This window comes from Echiichthys vipera (genome assembly GCF_963691815.1).
Source record: "Echiichthys vipera genome assembly, chromosome: 5".
Taxonomy (NCBI): domain Eukaryota; kingdom Metazoa; phylum Chordata; class Actinopteri; order Perciformes; family Trachinidae; genus Echiichthys; species Echiichthys vipera.
Genome location: NC_139830.1, coordinates 15,590,036 through 15,611,532, shown reverse-complemented (window position 1 = coordinate 15,611,532; position 21,497 = coordinate 15,590,036). Strand labels below are relative to the sequence as shown.

Sequence of the window (21,497 nt, the reverse complement as noted above, 5' to 3'; positions counted from 1 at the left end):
AAAGAATTCCACCTACAAAACTTCAACAATTAGTGTCCTCAGTTCCCAAACACTTAATGAGTGCTGTTAAAAGGAAAGGTGATGTAACACAGTGGTAAACATGCCCCTGTCCCAGCTTTTTCGAAACGTGTTGCTGGCATCAAATTCAAAATGAGTGAATATTTGCAACAAAACAATAAAGTTTATCAGCTTGAACATTAAATATCTTGTCTTTTTTGTGTATTTAATTGAATTTAGGTTTAAAGGATTTGCAAATCATTGTATTCTGTTTTTATTTACGTTTTACAAACTCCTTGTCTTTAATCTTTCTTCTGTATTCACAAACCTCTTTAATGGTTAAATGTGTTGTTTTCTCTCTGCAGGAGTGGGGCCCGGGGGCATCTCCCCTGCTCAGGCTAAAGCTGCTAAATATGGTAGTCTACCACATTTAAACCATATTCATGACCCAGTCAATGTTTTCTATCAAGAAAATCATGATACAAGTTGTGTAACATCAGTACACAACAAATTTAAATCTTACTAAAGTCTGTGCTCTCTGATCCAGGATTGGGTGGTGTTGGTGGGGTTGGAGGTGTTGGTGGTGGCACTGGTGGACTGTATCCAGGGCAGGTGCCAGGAGGTAGGATATCTGTCAAAAAACAAAATAAAAGTCTAGAGCCATGTTAGCGGCGTCATGACTGAAAGGTTCAGTGCACACCAGAAAACAGAATTAGTGGATAGTGGAAAATTTAAAACATGTCTTTCTTTCACGAGGTTCTGCTTCACTGCCGTGTACACTTTGCTTTGATGCAGGTTAATCATGATTAAGTGAAAAAATTAATGAAAAACACAGTGAATAAATGAGAGACTTTGGATCCACCAGAAATACATAATACAAAACATGCAGGTGTTACTGAACCCACTGAAAAGCATAATTCTACTGAAACTACAAACTCCTTGTCTTCAATCTTTCTTCTGTATTCACAAACCTCTTTAATGGTTAAATGTGTTGTTCTCTCTCTGCAGGAGTGGGGCCCGGGGGCATCTCCCCTGCTCAGGCTAAAGCTGCTAAATATGGTAGCCTACCACATTTAAACCACATTTATTACTTAGACGATACCTTTCTATCAAGAAAAACATGATACAAGTCGTGTAACATCAGTACAGAACATATACCCGTATGAATCTTACTAAAGTTTGTGCTCTCTGATCCAGGATTGGGTGCTGTCGGTGGTGTCGGTGGTGTCGGTGGTGTTGGTGGTGTCGGTGGTGTCGGTGGTGTCGGTGGTGTCGGTGGCACTGGTGGACTGTATCCAGGGCAGGTGCCAGGAGGTACGATATCTAGCAAAATAAAAATGTTAGTGGCCTCATGACAGAAAAGTAAGGACTACGTTATAGTGGCAAAACAAGCTGCACAAGTTCAGCAGCACTGAGACTGGAGGCAAATTATTGATCCCGCTTCACTGTCGTCTATACACTTTGCCATGATGGAGACTAATCCAGTTAAGCAAACATAAATGAATAACCGAATGAATATGTGAGAAACTTTGGATTCACCAGAAATATATAATACAAAGTTTACACAGTTCATCCCTACATCTACAAGTGCAAGTTTATACCATGCAAAGCGAAAGCCATATATCCATAACACCCAGAAACACCTCCGGCTTCTCCGGGCCGAGCTCATCTAAGATGGACCGACGCAAAATCTAAAAGTGTGCTGTGGTCTGACAAGTCCACATTTCACATTGTTTTTGGAAATTATTAATGCTGAGAGGTACATACAGGTTTTGGAGCAACATATGCTGCCATCCAACCAAAGTCTTTTTGAGAGAGGTCCCTGCTTATTTCAGCAAGACAATGCCAGCCCACGTTCTGCACGTCACAACAGCGTGGCTTCATTATAAAAAATTGCAGGTAATAGACTAGCCTGCCTGTAGTCCAGACCTTTCTCCCACTGAAAATGTGTGGCGCATTATGAGTGCAGAATCAGACAACATAGACCCCGGACTGTTGAGCAGCTGAAGTCGTACATCAAGACAGAATTGGAAAGAATTCAAACCACAAACCTTCAACAATTAGTGTCCTCAGTTCCCAAACACTTAATGAGTGTTGTTAAAAGGAATGGTGATGTAACACAGTGGTAAACATGCCCCTGTCCCAGCTTTTTTGAAACGTGTTGCAGGCATCAAATTCAAAATGCAACAAAACAATAAAGTTTATCAGCTTGAACATTAAATATCTTGTCTTTTTAGTGTATTTAATTGAATTTAGGTTTAAAGGATTTGCAAATCATTGTATTCTGTTTTTATTTACGTTTTACGTCCCAACTTCATTTGAATTGGGGCTGTACAAACTCCTTGTCTTCAATCTTTTTTCTTGACTCTCCATCCTCTTCTATAGTTAAATGAATTGTTTCTTTCTTTCTGCAGGAGTGGGTCCAGGGGGCATCTCACCTGCTCAGGCTAAAGCTGCTAAATATGGTAGCCTACCACATTTAAACCATATTCATGACCCAGTCAATGTTTTCTATCAAGAAAATCATGATACAAGTTGTGTAACATCAATACACAGCAAGTTTAAATCTTACTAAAGTCTGTGCTCTCTGATCCAGGATTGGGTGGTGTTGGTGGTGTTGGTGGTGTTGGAGGTGGCACTGGTGGACTGTATCCAGGGCAGGTGCCAGGAGGTATGATATCTGTCAAAAAACAAAATAAGAGCCATGTTAGCGGCGTCATGACTAAAAAGTTCAGTGCACACCAGAAAACAGAAATAGTGGATAGTGGAAAACTAAAAAAATGAACCTGTATTTGATGGTTAAGAGGAGATAAAGATGGTAAAAATGGAAAGACAGAGTGGCCAAACGTTTGACCAGTTTTCGGCCATACTCACATCAGAGGTTTTATGGGAACATGAGGAAAATTAATGATTCTGCTTCACTGCCGTCTACACTTTGCCGTGATGCAGGTTAATCATGATTAAGTGAAACAATTAATGAAAAACACAGTGAATATATGAGAGACTCTGGATCCACCAGAAATACATAATACAAAACATGCAGGTGTTACTGAACCCACTGAAAAGCATAATTCTACAAACACCTTGTCTTCAATCTGTTTTCTGTAGTCACAAACCTCTTTAATGGTTAAATGTGTTGTTTTCTCTCTGCAGGAGTGGGGCCCGGGGGCATCTCCCCTGCTCAGGCTAAAGCTGCTAAATATGGTAGCCTACCACATTTAAACCATATTCATGACCCAGTGAATGTTTTCTATCAAGAAAATCATGATACAAGTCGTGTAACATCAGTACAGAACTTGTTTAAATCTTACTAAAGTCTGTGCTCTCTGATTCAGGAGTGGGTGGTTTTGGTGGTGTCGGTGGTGTCGGTGGTGTTGGAGGTGGCACTGGTGGACTGTATCCAGGGCAGGTGCCAGGAGGTATGATATCTGTCAAAATAAAAATGTCTCGGCCTCATGACCGAAAAGTTCATTGCATAATTTTTTTGTTGTTGTAAAACTTTTATGATATGCTGCCGTATCTTTTACAGCGGGATATGGAGCTGGGTCCAAGGCTGCAAAATACGGTGAGAGCTTAGTATTGTTATCTATTGACCTTTATTATCCTGTAGGTAGCTAAAAAGCATATCTTGAGTACTTGATATTACCTTAAGTTTAGTAAGAACCTCTCCATTTATATTGACCTGGAGGAGTACCAGGAGGGGTACCAGGAGGGGTACCAGGAGGGGTACCAGGAGGAGTACCAGGAGGAGTACCTGGAGGAGTACCAGGAGGGGTACCAGGGTTTATACCAGGAGGAGTACCAGGAGGGGTACCAGGGGGTGCACCAGTGTTTGGTGGATATTCACCAGCATCCAAAGCTGCTAAATATGGTATGGTCTACAGTATAAATGGTATCATGTGCACGTTTTTTCACTTTTTGTTGCACTATGAGCTCTAAATAAACAACATAAATTATGTTTTGTCTTGCCCTCCCTTGGGCATGCACACTGAAGGGCTGGGAGGACGGGGAGGCACAGGAGGACATTTAGGGGCCGGAGGACTTGGAGGAGCTGGAGGATATTCTGCTGCTGCCAAAGCTGCTAAATATGGTATGGGACTTCTTTTGGTCAGCTAAAAATAAAAGCCAATTAAGATGTTTTTTTGTTTTACTCAAGTTTCTCTTGCGAACGAGATCTTGATGTCCGTCACTTCACCTGATTAAGTAAAGGTTATACACGTACTATGTATACTACTGTACGTACATGGAGAACTTTCCACACAGCCAATAAAAACACTACACATTAAATGATTTGCATGAAAAAATAGTAATGTTGGCATTATTTTTGACTGCATAAGGGATGACGAAATGTGAATACGGTCAGCTCTTAGATAGTACAGATGGACTGTGGACTCACCAAGTTCTAATCTCTACAATGCACATACAGCTGACAGTAACACCACATTACACACTAGGTTCTGTCACCGTACTCACAAAATCATCTTGTTCCTGTTTGCACTTTATATACTAGGCTATACTAGACTATATTTAGCCATGCAGATGGCTTTATATGAAAAGGCTCATTAGATTAACTTTGTTTTCCACAGGAACAGGGGGACTGGGAGGCGCAGGAGGATTAGGTGGAGCAGGAGGACTGGGTGCAACAGGAGGCCTGGGAGGTGCAGGAGGCCTGGGAGGTGCAGGATACTCTGCTGCTGCTAAAGCTGCTAAATATGGTAACTGGAGTTAAATCTATGGGGGGAAAACAGTGGAAGTGATATGTTGCAGGCCAAAACCATTACATTTAATGTGGTATTTTAAGTGAGACAGCATTAGTACATGATTCATTTTTGCATTAAAGGTCCAGGGGGTGCAGGGGTCGTTCCAGGTGGTGGTGCAGGTGGAGGAGGAATTCCAGGAAGAGTCCCATTTTTACCAGGATATGGATGTAAGCATGGCCCACAGGTCTTTGATCTGCATAAGTAATAAAAGAGACATTTATTACTTTGGCACAGTCTGAAATCAGTTTTTAATCTAACCTCTTCTGGGCATGGTGTGTTACAGCTTTGGCGGCTGGTGCTAAACCTCCTAAATATGGTGAGATCTTTATTTGACATTCACTCACTGGTTTTGATGTACAACACATTGTTACTGTACATAAATCCAATGTTACAATAACACGTTTTGGAAAAATGGACCTTAAATGCATTAATACATTTTTGTTTGCCAAAATTATAATGGCACTAGCTAACAAATCAATTCTGTTATTTTTTTCATTTGTAACATTGTGAGAGATTAGTTCTTTATTGATTCTCCAACAGGAGTCCCAGGAGCAGGCCTAGGAGGAGGTGGAGTTCCCGGGGGAGCAGGACAGTTTGTTCCTGGTGGTGGCGGCTATGGTGGTAAGTTGTTAAACTGATATATCAGTGTAGAGAAAAAGGTTTGTCCAACCAAAGTGTTTCAGCTATTTCCTTTATGACATTTCAATATGATCTAATCAAGTCTCATTCACCAACATTCTGTTGCCTACCGACAGGTTATGGAGCTGGTGCTGGAGTCAAACCCCCAAAGTATGGTAAGATTTTTTCTTTTTTTGTGATTATCTTTAGACTCATTTGAACAATCATCTGAATCTGTATGCTTTCTGGACCCTAAACCGTATGTTACTATGTGGTAGAGATGGTTAAGTCTAGAAAAAAGGTAAATGTTTAGCAGCATTAGTTAGCGTGCATGTGAAGTATAATATTTTGTTAAAGTTGGTTCAGTAGGATAAGGGCCCGGTGCAGGATTTGGACTGCAGGGTACAGGAGAAGCAGGAGAACCTGGTGTGGAACTAGGAGTAGGAGGAAACCGCAGCAGAAATAAGCATACAATTATATGAATACTACACAATCAGAGACATTATACAGTTTTTAGTCATAATTACTGTAACGTATCCTACTTATCATTATATTTTATTAACTGTTAACTAATGATGGAACCTGCTCCTGTCCCTTACATAGGAGTTTCAGGAGGAGCTGGAGCCGGTTTGGGTACAGGAGGACTGGGAGGAGCAGGAGGAGTCCCTGGAGGTGGACAGTACTCTGCTGCCGCAAAAGCTGCTAAATACGGTAAACGGTGAAATAAAGATTACTACCCATTCAGAGACATTTTCTTGTGAATAAAGTAATTCTGATAGAAAGGACACAATTGTCAAATTGAATTTAGGGGTTTCAGGAGGAGCTGGAACAGGGTTTGGAACAGGAGGACTGGGAGGAGCAGGAGGAGTTCCTGGACAAGGACTAGGAGGTGGACAATACTCTGCAGCTGCTAAAGCTGCTAAATATGGTATAACAAAGAAGCACACAAATACAAATGTAACACATACAGTAACATATAATTTGATATTTATCTGAACTTGATTCTTTATCCTCTCCCACTTTTTATTATATTTTATTAATGTAACTATACTTTTTATTAATTAAACTATACATTTATACTGATTTAAGCACGAAGGGTACTATTTTAGGTTATTCTTCAACTGATTCAACCTCTATTTCCCTTATTGAGGTGTAACAGGAGGAGCTGGAGCAGGGTTGGGAACAGGAGGACTGGGAGGGTCAGCAGGAGCTGGAGTTGGACACGGAGGGACTGGAGCTGAAGGTACTGCATGTGTATGTGAATGTGTACGTGCATGTGTATGTGAATGACAAAAAAGTAATATTATTTTTGCCATCGTCATTATACAAAGTGAAAGTTTGCAATAACGATATTGATGAGGGTATGTTTTTCTGCAGGATATCCAGGCGGTGTGAAACCCCCAAAATATGGTAAGGAGAACCTGGAAACTCTTGTGATCATTTAGTCATGTTATACTATTGAAAGAGTCCTGTTTCCTAAACCATCTGCTGACAGTTTCCAGCCAACCTTAGTAAGGTAGCCCATACGTAACTCCCCCTAGCTGTATTCTGAGTCTGACCTGTGAAAACGCAAGTCCTCCCACTCATTTTGAATGAGAGAAGTACATTTAGGCTGCGTAAGTAACACAACCCGAAGCTGTGGCCAATCATGTAACTGGTGATCAGACTTGTCAGTGCGTTTTGAGGCGATGTGAAAGTCCCATACAGTCATCAGTAAACATCCTGCCTCTATCACTGCATCAAGAAAGTTTAAAATAATCTATGAGGGTAAAACAATAAAACGCAAGAACTTAACTGCCTGGGAGTTTGTGTAACAGCTGATTGTTTCCTTCTTTCAAGGGTGGTCAGAAATGTTAAGATTATAACAATTGTGAACTTTAAAGTCTACTTGTGCTACATTAGAGGGTTAAAGGACACAACAGGACATCACACAAACGGGCCATTTTTTTTAAAATTTCCACCGTCACACAACACTGCAGCGATTCGCCAGAGCTGCCAGAGACAATGTGAATGATTTACACTTGACCCTTACGGTACCTCTTTCATAACAAATAATGGGCCCTTAAGGCGGTGTCGGCTGACATGGCCCCCGGGTGCAGGCTTGGCCATCAGGCTCTCACTGGCAAGCTCCCCTCTCAGGCCTGGTTCCGCAAAAGGGCCCTGGGGTTTCAATTCTGGGTAGAAGTCACCATTTTATAAGGGAATTTTACCTGACGTCGCTCCGTCAAGCCTTGCCAGACAAATTTTTGCCTTGAGTGACCCGATCACGGGTTATTGCCAAAGCAAAACCCACCACTATGTTAAGATAGTCATTATCACCTGCTGATAAGTTATGCTGTTTAATTGTTTGTGTTACTTTTGTCATTCACAGACAAATAGTGAGTTACTGCACCATAAACATGCAAAGTTGAGAAATAAAAAACACAGGCGATAGGCTCCCTCCCTGACAAACAAAGAGAAACTTTGTATTTTGATATTCAGAGAGAAATACACTGTCAAGGAAACTCAAGCCAGTTAGTCGAAGACAATCTTTCAGAAAAGCTGTTGGTTTTGTAATGTGGCGTCATTTGCTGACCGCGTGTGTGCCTCTCGCAGGCGTCACCGGAACAGGACTTGCCGTGCCTGGAGCGACTCCAGGTACAGCTCCCAGTGGTGGCCCAGATGGTTCGGCTGTTTTGGTGCCAGGTAAAGCTTAGAATTGTCTTATTTCTCTTAGATGAGCATTTTTTTTAAAATAAGTTTTGCATTGTGAATTATCTTTTTATTGCTTTTACAGCAAAGGATGTAGGTCCTGCAGGAACTCCTAAACCAGGTACAGTGAAATGCCAACACTCTGCAACATCCACACATGTATGTTTGTGCAGTAGCTAAATACAGCGTATGAAAAAAAAGAAAGAAGTATCCCCTTTACATTTTTTCCTCCCATTTCCTGCCCATGAAAACACACGTTTGTACTGCTAGAGCTACCAGCTATTGACCACCTCTAGCTTACAGCCTCACAGCTGTGGCAGTATCACACTGTTGTCCACCTCAGCTTCTGCCTTTCTAGTCTCTCTCACTCTACGCCTGTCTAAAGTACAATGGATGAACCTGGAATCTGTTGTCTTTTGGCAGAGCCCACGCCTATTGCCGCAATTGGCCAGACCACAGAGGTCCCACGGCCCAGTAAGAACTGCTGTTTGCATGAAACCTTTGACCATAAAGTGAATTCTGTGGTACTTAAAATACATATATATATATATATATATATATATATATATCAAATTGCAGTTGAGCTGTAATGTATTTATCACTGTGACACAGTCCACTCAGTATTTATGAGGGAGAAATTTCAACATGGGTCTTAAAATATCAGATATTTTACTTTAAACTCAAATACCGTTTGGACAGACTGTAGAAAACCCTGCTCTAAGTCTTGAGCATACATTAATTAATTCAGTAATTTAAGTAATTGTTTGCTTAATTTTGGGACTGTTAAGTCAGGCACTATTAAATCACTTCTTCCTTTCAGCATTACACCTGATTTATGAGCTAATAAGTGAATTCTGTGTCGTGGTGCTGAATGAGAGGATGATTTAACCTTTAGTCTGGTCCCTGCCACTCCCTCTCCATTGTTATGTCATTTGTGACCACAGGTTGTCTCTTTTTCTCACTCTTGTCCTTTTTACTAACTCTAACGCTGCTCGATGGTTTACTTTCATGCATGGTATGCAGTAGCTGTAGTTTCTGTATAAAGACATATCTAATTCATTTGATTGTCTCATCATGTTAAAGGTTTGTTTTATATTGTTTCTGTTGTTCCTGTTTGTTTTTCCCATACCTTCATTTTTGGACCAGTGGTTCTATTTGTAGTTGCGTCATTAACACTGTATATTACATTATTATTGATGTAACAAAAAAGGAGAAAAGTATTGACAGTTTGACTGATTTTGCTTTATTTATTCTTTTTTGCTCTTCATACTCTTGTGGTGGATGTGTGAAAACAGGCGGTGGGTTCAAATTAATACACATTTTTGCAGTTACTTCATTTTATTCTGTAGTATGTCTTCACCTGTTTTAATGTGATTTTATTACCGGCTGTTTTCACAGTTTCTGGTGGAATTATTCAGCCCAGTGGTAAGTTTTACATATGCAATTGTTTTTAATTAATCATTGTACTGAAAATATACTTACATTAGCGAGCTGAACTTGATGATGCTTTTTTATTTCACAGCTGGCTCAAGTATTGGTAAATATCTAAAAATTCCCTTATATTGAAATTTACCAAATATTACTCAACACTATTATTTTGCACAGCTTATATTCAGACATTAGATGAGTGACACTATGATATGTCAACTTGTGTTTGTGTCACAGGTGGAGCAGGTGTTGCAGCGCCCTCTGGTGGTAAGTCCTTCTCTTTTCTATGTGCATTGATTATGAGATGTTCATCAATTTACAATATTCTGTTTGATTTGTAGCAAACATTGTGTTTTGTTTCATCTAAGCTTTATTTATTCCGTTAGATTCAAGATTCAAGATTCAAGATTCAAGAAGCTTTATTTATCCCGAGGGAAATTATTTTGCAACAGTTTCAATACAAGGTGGAAAAGGGTCAGAGTAACAATAAGCATAAACATAAATCAAATCAAAACAAAGCTAACATCAGATAAATCAAGCAATGAACTAAGTGTGACAGAGTGCAACAGACGGCTCCCTCTTTGTCAGTTGAGATATTTGATGCAGGATGTTGACTGATGTAACCTCTGCCTGTGTTTCAGTTGGTCCAACAGGCCACGGTCAGCAGCCTGGTGAGTGTAAACAACCTCTGTTTGTATCTGAAAATTACTGATAAGTAACAAATATAAAGATGCCACTGTGATATCAAACCAGCCTCACTGTTTACCTGGTCATGTGACTTTCCTAGTTCAAAGAAATGAACAATGAATAAACTAAATAACTAAGTTATTGTATGTCTTAACAACAATCTATATTTCATAATAGTAATCAAAGTAATTTAGCTGCAGTTGATTCTCAGAAATATCCTTCAGTCTCTTGGTAAACTCTTAGACACTTCAGATATGTGCTTTATGATCAGATGTTGTGATATTGACCGTAATAGTTCAAGTCTCTTCTCTCCTTTAGTTGCAACCGGAGTGCAACAACCTGGAGGTAGGCCAATATTTATACTTTTATTGGTTTAAGAACTCCATGTTTTGTCAGTGAAAAGTTAAATATAGGTAATGCGCTACATCCGTCTTCCCACATGGTGGAGACAAAGATAGATGGTTGTTTGTCTGTGCTGCAGTCTGTGACTATAATAATAATAATAAACACTGCTGTTTTCAGGTGTTGGTGTTGGCACAGGAGGCAAAGCACCTAAACCATTCTTTCCAGGTAAAGATGGATAAAAAATAATGAATCTGAAATTATTTGTTCATGATCTATATGTCGCAACATAACCTACTTTTTCTGATTCTTCTGCTTGCGGCCCAAAATGCATTAAGTTGATTTTGCTTGTTTCATTGCCACAAATATATACAGTAATTTTACTGAATATTCAGCATTACCATAAAAATAAAGATCCATTATCTACTGTGTGTGACACAGCAGCAGAAAAAGAGTACAGTTGTGAGACTGAAGATTATCCGTTAAATAATGCACAATGTTAATTTTTCCTAAAAGGTCCTGATCTTGACAGAACTTCAACATGCAGCTCAGTGTTTGCAAACATCCACATACATTTACACATCTGGATTTAAATGCATTTAAGTTTTTATTCAGTTTCTAATGTAGAACATCATACAAAAGACATCCAACTTCAATGCAAACAGATCAACCATATTAAAACCAAAATACACATAACAAAATGTGCACATAGTGTACATATAAATATACATACATGGATTTAATAAGACATACCAGTGGAGGGGGACAGATTTACTAAATGTTGTGAATGAAAACAACAAACTAATAATCTAGCATTGTGATGATACACTTCTTCAACATTCTTACTGTCAAAAACTGGGTCAAACTCACACGTGTCACAAACACAGCTGCCAAACAATTGCTTTCCCCACACTGTCAGAGCTCAATCTCAAGGCCACCTCACGCACTTCATCTACTATAGCGCAGGACAACACACACCCACTCAACCGCCACTTCACCATTTTGCCTTCTGGATGCAGGTACAGGTCCCTGGTGTGCAGGAGGGCTCGTTATGACAAGCTTGGTGCCTGCAGCCATAGCAGCCCTCAACCAAAAAAAACACTCCAGCTCCACTTTATACATTTGTCTGTATGTTATCGTGTTGTGCTTGTCCATGTGTTATTAACTGTCAACGTGCTGCCCATAAATCTGTACTGTGAAGTGGAAAAGAAATTATTTTGGGGACAATAAAGAACTAAAGTCAAAGTCTAAAGTCTATATCCCTAAAGTCGATTTGACATTTGTATTTTAGGCGCAATCAGAAGATTTTTTTTTCCACGTGACAAGACGATTTAAGAAACAATTCCCTTATTGAACTCCATCACTAGGGCAGTTTGTTTTAAAGAAGTTATTGAATCTAATCTAATACTAAGAGGTAGCCGGAGGGGATGAAGCCAGAATAGATGATTTTACAGTAATATGTTAAACCTCCAGACTTCACATCTCCTCTCCTCTTACACTTTTACTCCACAGGTGCAGGAGCAGGTGTTGGTCCAGCCGGAGGAGGATATCCTTATGGTGGAACCTACGGAGGCAAGTCCTCAATAATTTCCATAAACATGTAAAGGCTTGGTTTGGATTGTAGACACTGTTACGTCTATCCTTTCTGCAAGTTTATCTAAAGGGCAGGGTTCGTACAAGTGCTTGAAATTTAATGTTGTGTATTCAAGGTTTGAAAAGATCTTGAATTTTGGATAAAATGCTTGACAATGTTTCTGCATTTCCTTCACAAAAAAATAGCTATAGAGTAGAAATAAAATCAGTCAGTGCCTGAAATGAAAATGGTAAATAATCGCTTTCAGTACGTATGTATTCGTAGATATACATTATTTTACAACACTGGAAAAGCTTGAAAATGGACCTTGAATGTGCTGGAAAAGTGCTCAAATTTGACTTTTGAAAAGGTGTACGAAACATGAAAGGGTCACTTCTTATTCCACGTTGCATTGAACATTTTTGTATGTGAAAGCTCATTCACTGTGCTGCTGTGGTTTTTTTTTTTAATAGCTGCTGGTGGAACAGGAGGAGGAGCAGGAATCCCACTGGCAGCCGGAGGTCATCAAGGTCAGAACCCACCTACATTTAGTGTGTGAACCGTCAGAACAATATACACAGGTGTTGGGGAAGTAGATAACTTTCTATGAAAAACATCGGTAAGATTCCACTGTGCCCGACCTACAACAACCAATCAGAGCAGAGGAGAGAGACAGTTTTGTGACCAAGTCGAGCCAGACTTTCATTTACAGAAAAACGGATTGATATTTGATCAGCACTGCTTTGTTTCACAGTTTGATCGGAGGTCATGAGCAGTCATTGACACTGCGTCAGAGACTCTTCGGCTCTGATTCGTTGTTGTCAGTTTGGCGCGGTGGAAACTAGCAGATGTTATTAGGAGCACACATAAAAGAGCAGGTGTGCAGAGCTACACATAGTGCTGTCACCAGAAAAAAAAAAACATATTTTACATAGAAATTTACCGACTTCAGCTTTAATGGGCAATCATAAAGCATTGTCTAGGCTTATTTCCCCTTTCAATGTATATTTTTTTCTTTTAAGTTGTATTTTTTCATAACTGATTGGAAAGATTGGTTTAATAACTTCCATTTCTTGGATGAGCCGGCCCCTGACACAAACTGCAGAGAGGAGTTTTCCAAGCAGACAATAATGCTACTTTTCTCTGTCATCATGATTCAGGGGGATACAGGCCATATCATCATGGTTATGGCCAGGGTATGTATGAGAGGAGAGGAGGATACAGCACCAATACACAAAAAGAAAAGAAAACAAACTAAAAGGTTTTGCCCAGGGCTCAAAGTGACAGTTGGTCGGGAGCTGCCATCGTACCGCACTTCCTGTGCAGGAAACTGACCAACATGCTGATAAGTTTCTGTCTGGGGCGTTAGTGTCATGAGGGAGAAGCCAGCTGGGTATTTCCAGTCTTTCTGGAGCTGGCTTACATTCCTGATGACAGATGAACCATGTAAGAGTCTTAATCGACACATCTAAGCCTGTCTTCTGTCTCTTGTGACAGGTGGGTTGACGTATCCCTCTGCATTTGGACAGGGAGGTGCTGGTGCTGGTGCTAAACCGCCCAAACCAGGTAACAGGCCTCTTACTGTTACAGCACATAGAAACATAACTATATGAGTTGTTGAATGGGGCAGATGTTGGCCGACACTGTATACGAAGATCAATATGTATCTGTACTCAATATTCCACCCTACTTCCTCCTACGTAAGTGCTGTATCTTATAAATCTTATTTTGTTTGTACAGTTAGAATTGAGTGTCTAGAAACAAAGCACTTGACTTTCATTGTGATAAAAATCCTTCTGAATGAATGTATTGGAATTCACTGTAGTAAAGGATCATATAAGCATAAACTATTCAGTATTCTGTCTGGGAAATGCATGTATTAGTGAAGTTAGTTTAATAATAGTATTATACAGTCTGCCACGCTAGTTGCCAGCTCCACCAGAGGCAGTTATCTCTGAAGACTGCATTACAGGACCGTTGTAAATGGAGCAAGTCAACAGCATAACATTTCCTGATGAGACTGATTGCTGTTAGTAATACTGTGTGCAACATCAAAGTGGAACTGTTTGAAGATAATACAGACCCCCGGAGAGTTCTGCCCTGAAACAGCAAAGCTCTGCCAGAGGACGTTTCAGATGAGGTTGTTACTGCGACCTCAGCCGAGCCCCTGGTTACTTAAGGGGGAGAAACGAGAATAAGTGATACGCATTGCACGCAAAAGCATATTAATAGACACAATGTCATGATTTGTTTTGAACAGGTTACGGCAATCTTGGAGGTGTTGGCGTATATCAGCCAGGTGAGGCGCGCCACATGTTTGCTCTGCTGCGTTTCCTCCTGTATTATCTTTTTTGTAAACACTTTGTGCAGAGTAGCTTCTGGTCCTGCTCCTCCTCTGCACTTCAGTGAGGGATGAGCGTAATCACACAGCAGCAGCCGACAGCGCGGCCTCCTCTCGCTGCCCTATCGTTCAGGCTACTCATTAAACCTCATGACCGTGATCCTTCTCCCAATGGCCACAGAGATATTTGGCTGTGTGAAATGATGCCACAGATGGTTTCATAGCTTTCCTCATTTGCCAGTACTTTTTTTTTCTTAACAGAGGGGGCTTGTCAAATGGTGAATTGATTGGCTTGTTGAAAAATAGGTCGTATTCACTGCAAATACTGAAGGATCACTTGGGATGTTTATTCAAAATGTACCTGATGATGTTTATTGCCACACTAATTATCATATTGTCAGTTTACACACCAATGACATTGATGACTCTCCGTTGTAACTGCTTTTTGATTTTACAGGTGCGGCTGCTCTGGCTCCTGGTTTTGGAGGCGGTTACCCCCAACAGTACTACCCAGGTACCTAACTGCTCCCTGTGCAAGTAAATATTTAAACCTTCACTTGTTGGGATTTGACATAGAGACACTAAACAACAAACATTACACTGTGTTGGTGGTAAACAGGCTGCTGTGTGGTGAGCTGTGAGGGCCATCGGTTGTGTCATAAATCAGTGGAAAGGAACCAACAGACGACAGAATAGGGTCATTTATCTTATGGAGGGGAGGCAAAAGAAGAAGACAGTAGTCGGACTGTGTGTGTGTGTTTGTGTGTCTGTGTGTGTCTGTGTGTGAACAAAGCTATGGTTTGATCAAAATAAATGTCACATCATTTTGGTTGGTTCTATATAGAATTTGATTTATTTTCTTATCTATACTTTAAGCCCCCTGTAAGTAGCCATCTGCAGCTATTTTCATTCATAATTTGTCATCATTGTTTTTGCTTCTACTGAAATGCATCCCAAAAACCGTTATAGACACATAGACAAGGATTTAGAGCGCGGACGATTCTTTAACTTTTCATCCCTGTTTCTGGATCAGGAGGTGGATTAATGCCCAACTGCCAGCAGCCAGGTAACAGCTGGATGGATGAAAGGACAGGAAAACCCTTCGCTTCCCCCTTAGAGCTGAGAGCATAAAGGAAGGGAGCGGAGAACTACTGCAGGATGACAGGAAATGTCACAGTCCCATATTTATTAAAACTCATCCAATTAAGAAAACCACATGTTGGAAAACATTAGTTTATGGTTCTTTATTCCTGCGAGTTTCTCTCCTTCCCTTTATGCAGCTTCTGCACACTTCCACTCTTATGTGGGTTTCCATGTAATCTCCATTACAAAAACATGAATTTTTACCATTTTACGAGGTGACATCCAGCAGAGAGATTGCAACCTCAATTAATCTCCAATTAAATTTGAAAAGTCCTGCATTTTTCTGATGACGTGATTAAATTTGATCATGAAAACACCTCATTACATACAAGTGTTATAGAAATGATTTAAGCAAAAAGGGCTTTTCACTTTTAACATAAAATTTTAACAGTTTTATCTCTAATATCTCACACCCAACTTGTTAACACACATGGGAGGCCGACTTTGCATTAGGGAATTAAATGGTGTTTCAATAATGACGACTAATTGCAGAGATATTAATTGGATTGCTACCAACACTGACAGTGGAGTAAATTTTAATTATACTGATGTTTGATGTAATTTCCCTCCCATTTGCAAAATACATCAGAATAAAATTAATCAGAGCTCCTTTAATTCAAATTTCAGCAGCTTGAAAACCCACAAGTTCCTTCCCTCTGCCAAGTTTTAGTTAAGATTACTTCTCTGTGCCGTTTAAATGCAAAACACTGACAGGAAAAGCAAAGTCTGGCTGCTCAGACACACAGAGAGCGTGTCTGCAGATTTAAGTGCCTCCCATGTGATCTCCCGCTAATGTCAAGTTTTTCCTCACCACACCCCGGCCAGGACAAATAAATCAACCACTGCGACAGATCCAAAGTGGTTTCACCTTAGCATTAGTCTAATTGCACTTATCTCTCTTTTCTCTTTGATGCTGTCTAGGTGGATATGTACCAGCCCCACTGACTCCTCAGCAAGGTACCGAACACACGCCTCCTCACATCACCCAAAAACACCACATTAGGAATGACAATAGGACCATAAATTTCAATCGGACAAGCGCCCCCTGCACCTCAACCCATTTTTTGATTTCTCACTCTGCTCGTCGGCTCTGTGTCACATTGTTTGGCTGACTCTGGAAGAGGTACTGTTTGTGTTTATCAGCGCAGACGACACAGTACAACCAGTACGTTGAACTCATGATAATCTGTATTCTCCTGAGCGTCTGAGATTAGGTCTGGTGGGATTATTTCAAGGAAAGCACGTCTTGTTTCTTTGATAACTGCGGTGACCGGTTTGATCTCTCACAGCATCTGAAGCGCAGTCAGCTTACGAGGGCACTTGGTTCAGTGAACATCAATAAATCTTCCGTCTTTAGTGTATAACAGCTTCTCTGGGAGGCTGGTGGTACGGTATAATTGCTGCTGGATGGATGCTGCGGTGAAACGCCGCACGTCCACTAGTTGTTAACTTCACTTAACAGTAAAGCAAGGACCTCATGAAACATTAGGCCATGTTTAATTAAAGAAGTTAGATGATTTGTTTGTTCTTTTTGTTGTTTTGCAGCCAAAGCAGCAAAGTACGGTCCACTGCAGGGCTTCCTCGGTGGTGCAGGAGGAGGAGTCTACAGAGGTAAAACATGGAGAACAGATGCCTGTGTGTGAACTTGCATTATCTCCAGTGCATATTCTTAGAAGAGACTAAACTGTAAACATGATGGTGTTTGCTGCAGGAGGAGCTGCAGGATGCGTGGGCAAATACTGTGGGAGGAGGAAGTAGCGCTCACCAGTGTGACCTCAAGAAACCTTGGTGCTACTGCATGATCTAGAATGTACATTTTATATGCAAACAAACCCCATTAGAAAACACGTAAAGATGTTTGTTTTTTGTTACTGACTTGACTTCAACGTCTGTTTTTATACAAACCCACCGACCCAGAATTTTGTACACGCTCTGATGTATGTTATCGATAATGTCAAGTTAATCAGCTTTAACTCCCTGTACTGCACCAGCCCACTTAAAATATAAAGAGTGTGTTTCTGTGTGTTGTTCTTGTGTGTGTGTGTGTGTGTGTGTGTGTGTGTGTGTGTGTGTGTGTGTGTGTGTGTGTGTGTGTGTGTGTGTGTGTGTGTGTGTGTGTGTGTGTGTGTGTGTGTGTGTGTGTGTGTGTGTGTGTGTGTGTGTGTGTGTGTGTGTGTGTGTGTGTGTGTGTGTGTGCGTGCGTGTGTGTGCGGTTGTATTGTTGTGCGAAAGATTGACTGAACCATCAGCTGCCAATGTGACCTATGAATGATTTCCCCTTCGGTTTGAATCCTAAAGCCAGGCGAAGGGTCCTCTGTGTTACGGCCCGCACTGCCTCACCTCGCTGTGCGGAGCTTCTCATCTCTCTGACACGACAGAGGGGTTGGGTTGGTCGAGGCTCCTCCAAAAAACTGATGAAATCTGGCCAATCTCAGCCTCGTCTCCGGCTCCCCGTCTTCTCTGCTGCTATTTTTAGGCCTGCTGGGTGTAAAGCAGCGGGAAATGGGGCTTCGGCCAACCCATCTGCTCTCAGTAACTTCTAGTTGCTATGCAGTTCAGTTTCCTCAGCATTTTTTAACGTTGCCAAACTTGTGATGTATGAAGAGCAGGTTCGTCTCTGAGGAACGGCGTGTCGCAGAAAATCAAAAAGTGTTTGATTTATCAGAGGATGTTTAAAAACATAAAAGAGGAAATCAGTGTTGCCTTTTAGTTTGGATTAAAATATAGCTCAGACACTACTCTGGCATGTACGTTATGTATGTGTGAATGTTTAATTACGTGTCTGGAATAGATCGCTTTGGTCTGCTTCAAATGTTTCGTTTTATTGCAGCAGTTATTTACATTTATGTAACTTGTCATTACAGGATTATTGCCCCATGCTTCGACTCATAGCTTTATTGTTATCAGGAATGTGTGAACATAGAACGAGAACAATCCTCTGCTTTTGCATTTATTCACTGTTTATAAGTGTAACACAGAATAAGACTTTTTGTTTAATGGGCGAGCCGAAGTGTTAATGTGAGGCACAAGCTCCCGTTGTTCTTCATTTACTTGAGCTGCTTTTAAAAAGGCTTACGGACCAAAGGTTCATGAGTGCTGTTGCCTAGTGACTCCATCTCTTTCTGTAACTGTGTACTGTATTTTGTACTAATTTGATATTCGCTGGCTTTGGTTCCTTCACTCAGGAACGAGTGGACGAACCGTCTTTGAGCCTCGCTGGGTCAGACCTTGTCTAATGTGCCGTGGGATGCTCTTCATCTTTATTTAAAACTGTTTTTATAAGGAGGAACAGTGTGGTTTTGCACTTTTTATATTTCCACGACACACGTGTGACTCGTTCTTGGAATCCAGCATTTAATTTGCTTCATAAATAACAAAATAAAATGTGTTAAAAGATCTTTGTGTCTCCCGTTGTGTTTTTCTTCTCTGCACGAGTGCGTTCCCCTGCAGCAGTTTGACCTGCAGGTTGATGAAAACCACATGGTCAGGGGTTCCTGGTGGATCAGTGAGACACAGTGAAAACATCTCGGGTTCAAGTTTCAGTTCTGCCAAATCTTTACTCTTACCCACACCGAGCAAAATGAATCAGGATCTAGCGGATTTTGAGTTGGCAGAGCTTTTCATTGTAATGACAACAAACAGATTAAGGGCCGACATTTTGCCCCACCACAAACTTTGTTCCTTTTGTGCCAGCTGGGAATAATGAACTCATGTTGTTGAAGATCTCCTGGGGAACCACTGACCCGTGACCTGTAGACGAGCTTACACTGTTGTTCCATCAGCAGAAGTCACTATGGGACTGCAATAAAAGCCTCTCTGCCAGTACAGAATATTTCAGCCAGAAACTCAATAATTGGGAAAATAGAGGCCAAGACTTGGGACTGTATATCAATAAGATTCATCTCTGAACTTCTACTTCTCTCATATTTGTTGAATTGTGTGTTTGCCTGTAACGTTTCTATATGTTCGGCAGACCTGCCTTGCACTCACATTTTACACTTTAACTGCTTTCAGTGCGCACTATTGATGAAATTTCACCAAATTTGACCACTTTGCTGCACACATCCACTGCTTTCTGCTCTCTGAAGCTGCGCTCACACCAGATGCGATGGCAAGAAAGCCGGCGTTGCATCGCTTCATCATATTTGGATCATCAGAGCGATGACGATGCAAACCCCTATAAAACAACATTTTCTCTCTCGGCTGAGATAACCACCATGTCCTCATTCTACGTGTACGTTTTTAAAGTCCCAGATACGTTGGAAAGCCAAACGCCAAACCAGCTAAATGGAAAGTTATGCAAGTGCTAACCAGTGCTAGCTCGGTTTATAGTGAAGCACAACTGCTACAAACAAGTATCAGACACATTCACACAACTTACCTGGAGTTTGAACATCCTCGCTGACTTGGACCCACAGCGTCCCGTGAAGTCGCCTGAAAAGTTCAAGGCAATATTTTGAATTTGTGCAATGAGGCGATGGACGCGACCACATGTTTCGCAACGAGTGTAACACGAGTTTCACGTCGCCAAGCTTGAAAAACTGCGTGGAATGGCTTCTGTACATTGACTTTATGTAGGATTTCAACTGCTTTCATCTTAGTTTCGTTTCACAAGACTCAACATGTTGTACATTTGTGTTTCAAATGGTTCAACGACTGTTTTATTCCCTCAGATTTGTTGGATTGTGTGTTTGTAGACGATCTCACTTTTCCCAACACGAACTTTAAGTGTTCAGCAGACCTGCCTCACACCAAAAGACTCAACTATACTTTCTGTTTACACTTCAACTGCTTTCAGTGCACTTGAAATGTCACTTCACTGCAGATATCCACTGCTTTCTGCTCTCTTTAACGTTTCAACTGCTTTCATCTTAGTTCCACAAACTATGAGATTTGAGATTGAAATTTTTATTTTGAACATGTAAAAACAAAAGAAAACAGAAATTGTGTCAGGAAATAACGATGTTTCACAAAATATAAAGCACAATTAGATACATGAATGACAAACGTTTGCTGAAAAGAAAAGCATGGTCAAAAAGGAGCGGGAAGAAGTTTGCACTTATCTAATCCCGCCCCTTCTCCATCACTTATTTTAATGAAGCTTCCTTATTCATAATAATTATCATTAACATGTATTATTACTTATTATATATTTTTTAACGTATCCAAATATTTAATTTTCCATAATTAAAATGTATTACTTATATGATAACTTAATATAAACTTAATATATATTAACTTAATATGTACCATAATAATTGTATTATAATACATAAATAATATAGTATAGCATAAATAATAGCTAAAAAAATAAAAACAAAAACTACAAAACTATGAAAAACATGTACATTGTTTAAAACACTTAACGTGTTATACATTTTTGTTTCAAATGGTTCAACAACTCAGCACATTTACATTTTCTCAAGACAATGTTGACATTTCTGGTTCAAGTGGCTGTAAAATTAAATAAATAAATAAAAAGGGGCTTAATTATTATGTCGTTATTTTGTAACTGCTAACCCCACCGTGGTGTTTACTGCACTTCTCGTCCCCGCCCCTGAAGAGACGCATTCATTACGCGGGGAGTGTTCCTGGTTGGCCGGCTCCTGTCTTCCTCTCCCCGGCGCAGCAGCTTCATTGGTCGGCGGCTCTCTTGAATGAAGCGCCGCAGAAACGCGCAGCAGCAGCAGGAGGAAGCTGCAGGGAGGGGACCGACACTCAGCCACACGACAGCCGGGCGGGCTGCTGCTGGTGGTCGGACACCGGTTAATCTGTCGACCAGAGGCGGCTGGCTCTCTCCTGGAGCTCGGTGTCGGAGAGTGAATGAGGTTGATGCTGCTCTGCTGCACCTGGAAGGACGAACGCATGGGAGAGGAGGAAGGTGAGGAGCCGCGGGGGGGTTCGGAGCCGCCGGCTG

The 21,497-nt window shown here is 40.8% G+C and overlaps 1 protein-coding gene across 1 annotated transcript in view; it reads left to right on the top strand.

Moving 5' to 3' along the window:
• The window catches only part of elna (elastin a), a 56,773-nt gene extending 37,804 nt beyond the window's left edge, over window positions 1-18,969 (top strand). Inside the window, exons 25-62 of the mRNA XM_083914208.1 lie at window positions 363-413; window positions 545-619; window positions 1,006-1,056; window positions 1,195-1,311; window positions 2,412-2,462; window positions 2,594-2,668; window positions 3,151-3,201; window positions 3,333-3,416; window positions 3,527-3,562; window positions 3,686-3,868; window positions 3,992-4,087; window positions 4,584-4,712; window positions 4,838-4,924; window positions 5,041-5,073; window positions 5,298-5,378; window positions 5,513-5,551; window positions 5,979-6,086; window positions 6,184-6,303; window positions 6,526-6,618; window positions 6,753-6,785; window positions 7,971-8,060; window positions 8,152-8,187; window positions 8,490-8,590; window positions 9,416-9,491; window positions 9,589-9,603; window positions 9,732-9,761; window positions 10,136-10,165; window positions 10,500-10,526; window positions 10,704-10,751; window positions 12,036-12,095; window positions 12,570-12,626; window positions 13,257-13,292; window positions 13,594-13,662; window positions 14,357-14,395; window positions 14,895-14,951; window positions 16,502-16,537; window positions 17,126-17,191; window positions 17,292-18,969. Of these exons, the coding sequence (XP_083770334.1) occupies window positions 363-413; window positions 545-619; window positions 1,006-1,056; window positions 1,195-1,311; window positions 2,412-2,462; window positions 2,594-2,668; window positions 3,151-3,201; window positions 3,333-3,416; window positions 3,527-3,562; window positions 3,686-3,868; window positions 3,992-4,087; window positions 4,584-4,712; window positions 4,838-4,924; window positions 5,041-5,073; window positions 5,298-5,378; window positions 5,513-5,551; window positions 5,979-6,086; window positions 6,184-6,303; window positions 6,526-6,618; window positions 6,753-6,785; window positions 7,971-8,060; window positions 8,152-8,187; window positions 8,490-8,590; window positions 9,416-9,491; window positions 9,589-9,603; window positions 9,732-9,761; window positions 10,136-10,165; window positions 10,500-10,526; window positions 10,704-10,751; window positions 12,036-12,095; window positions 12,570-12,626; window positions 13,257-13,292; window positions 13,594-13,662; window positions 14,357-14,395; window positions 14,895-14,951; window positions 16,502-16,537; window positions 17,126-17,191; window positions 17,292-17,338 (2,513 nt within the window). The 3' untranslated portion in view covers window positions 17,339-18,969. The remainder of the gene's footprint in view (window positions 1-362; window positions 414-544; window positions 620-1,005; window positions 1,057-1,194; window positions 1,312-2,411; window positions 2,463-2,593; window positions 2,669-3,150; window positions 3,202-3,332; window positions 3,417-3,526; window positions 3,563-3,685; window positions 3,869-3,991; window positions 4,088-4,583; window positions 4,713-4,837; window positions 4,925-5,040; window positions 5,074-5,297; window positions 5,379-5,512; window positions 5,552-5,978; window positions 6,087-6,183; window positions 6,304-6,525; window positions 6,619-6,752; window positions 6,786-7,970; window positions 8,061-8,151; window positions 8,188-8,489; window positions 8,591-9,415; window positions 9,492-9,588; window positions 9,604-9,731; window positions 9,762-10,135; window positions 10,166-10,499; window positions 10,527-10,703; window positions 10,752-12,035; window positions 12,096-12,569; window positions 12,627-13,256; window positions 13,293-13,593; window positions 13,663-14,356; window positions 14,396-14,894; window positions 14,952-16,501; window positions 16,538-17,125; window positions 17,192-17,291) is intronic.
• Window positions 18,970-21,497: the final 2,528 nt, after the last annotated feature.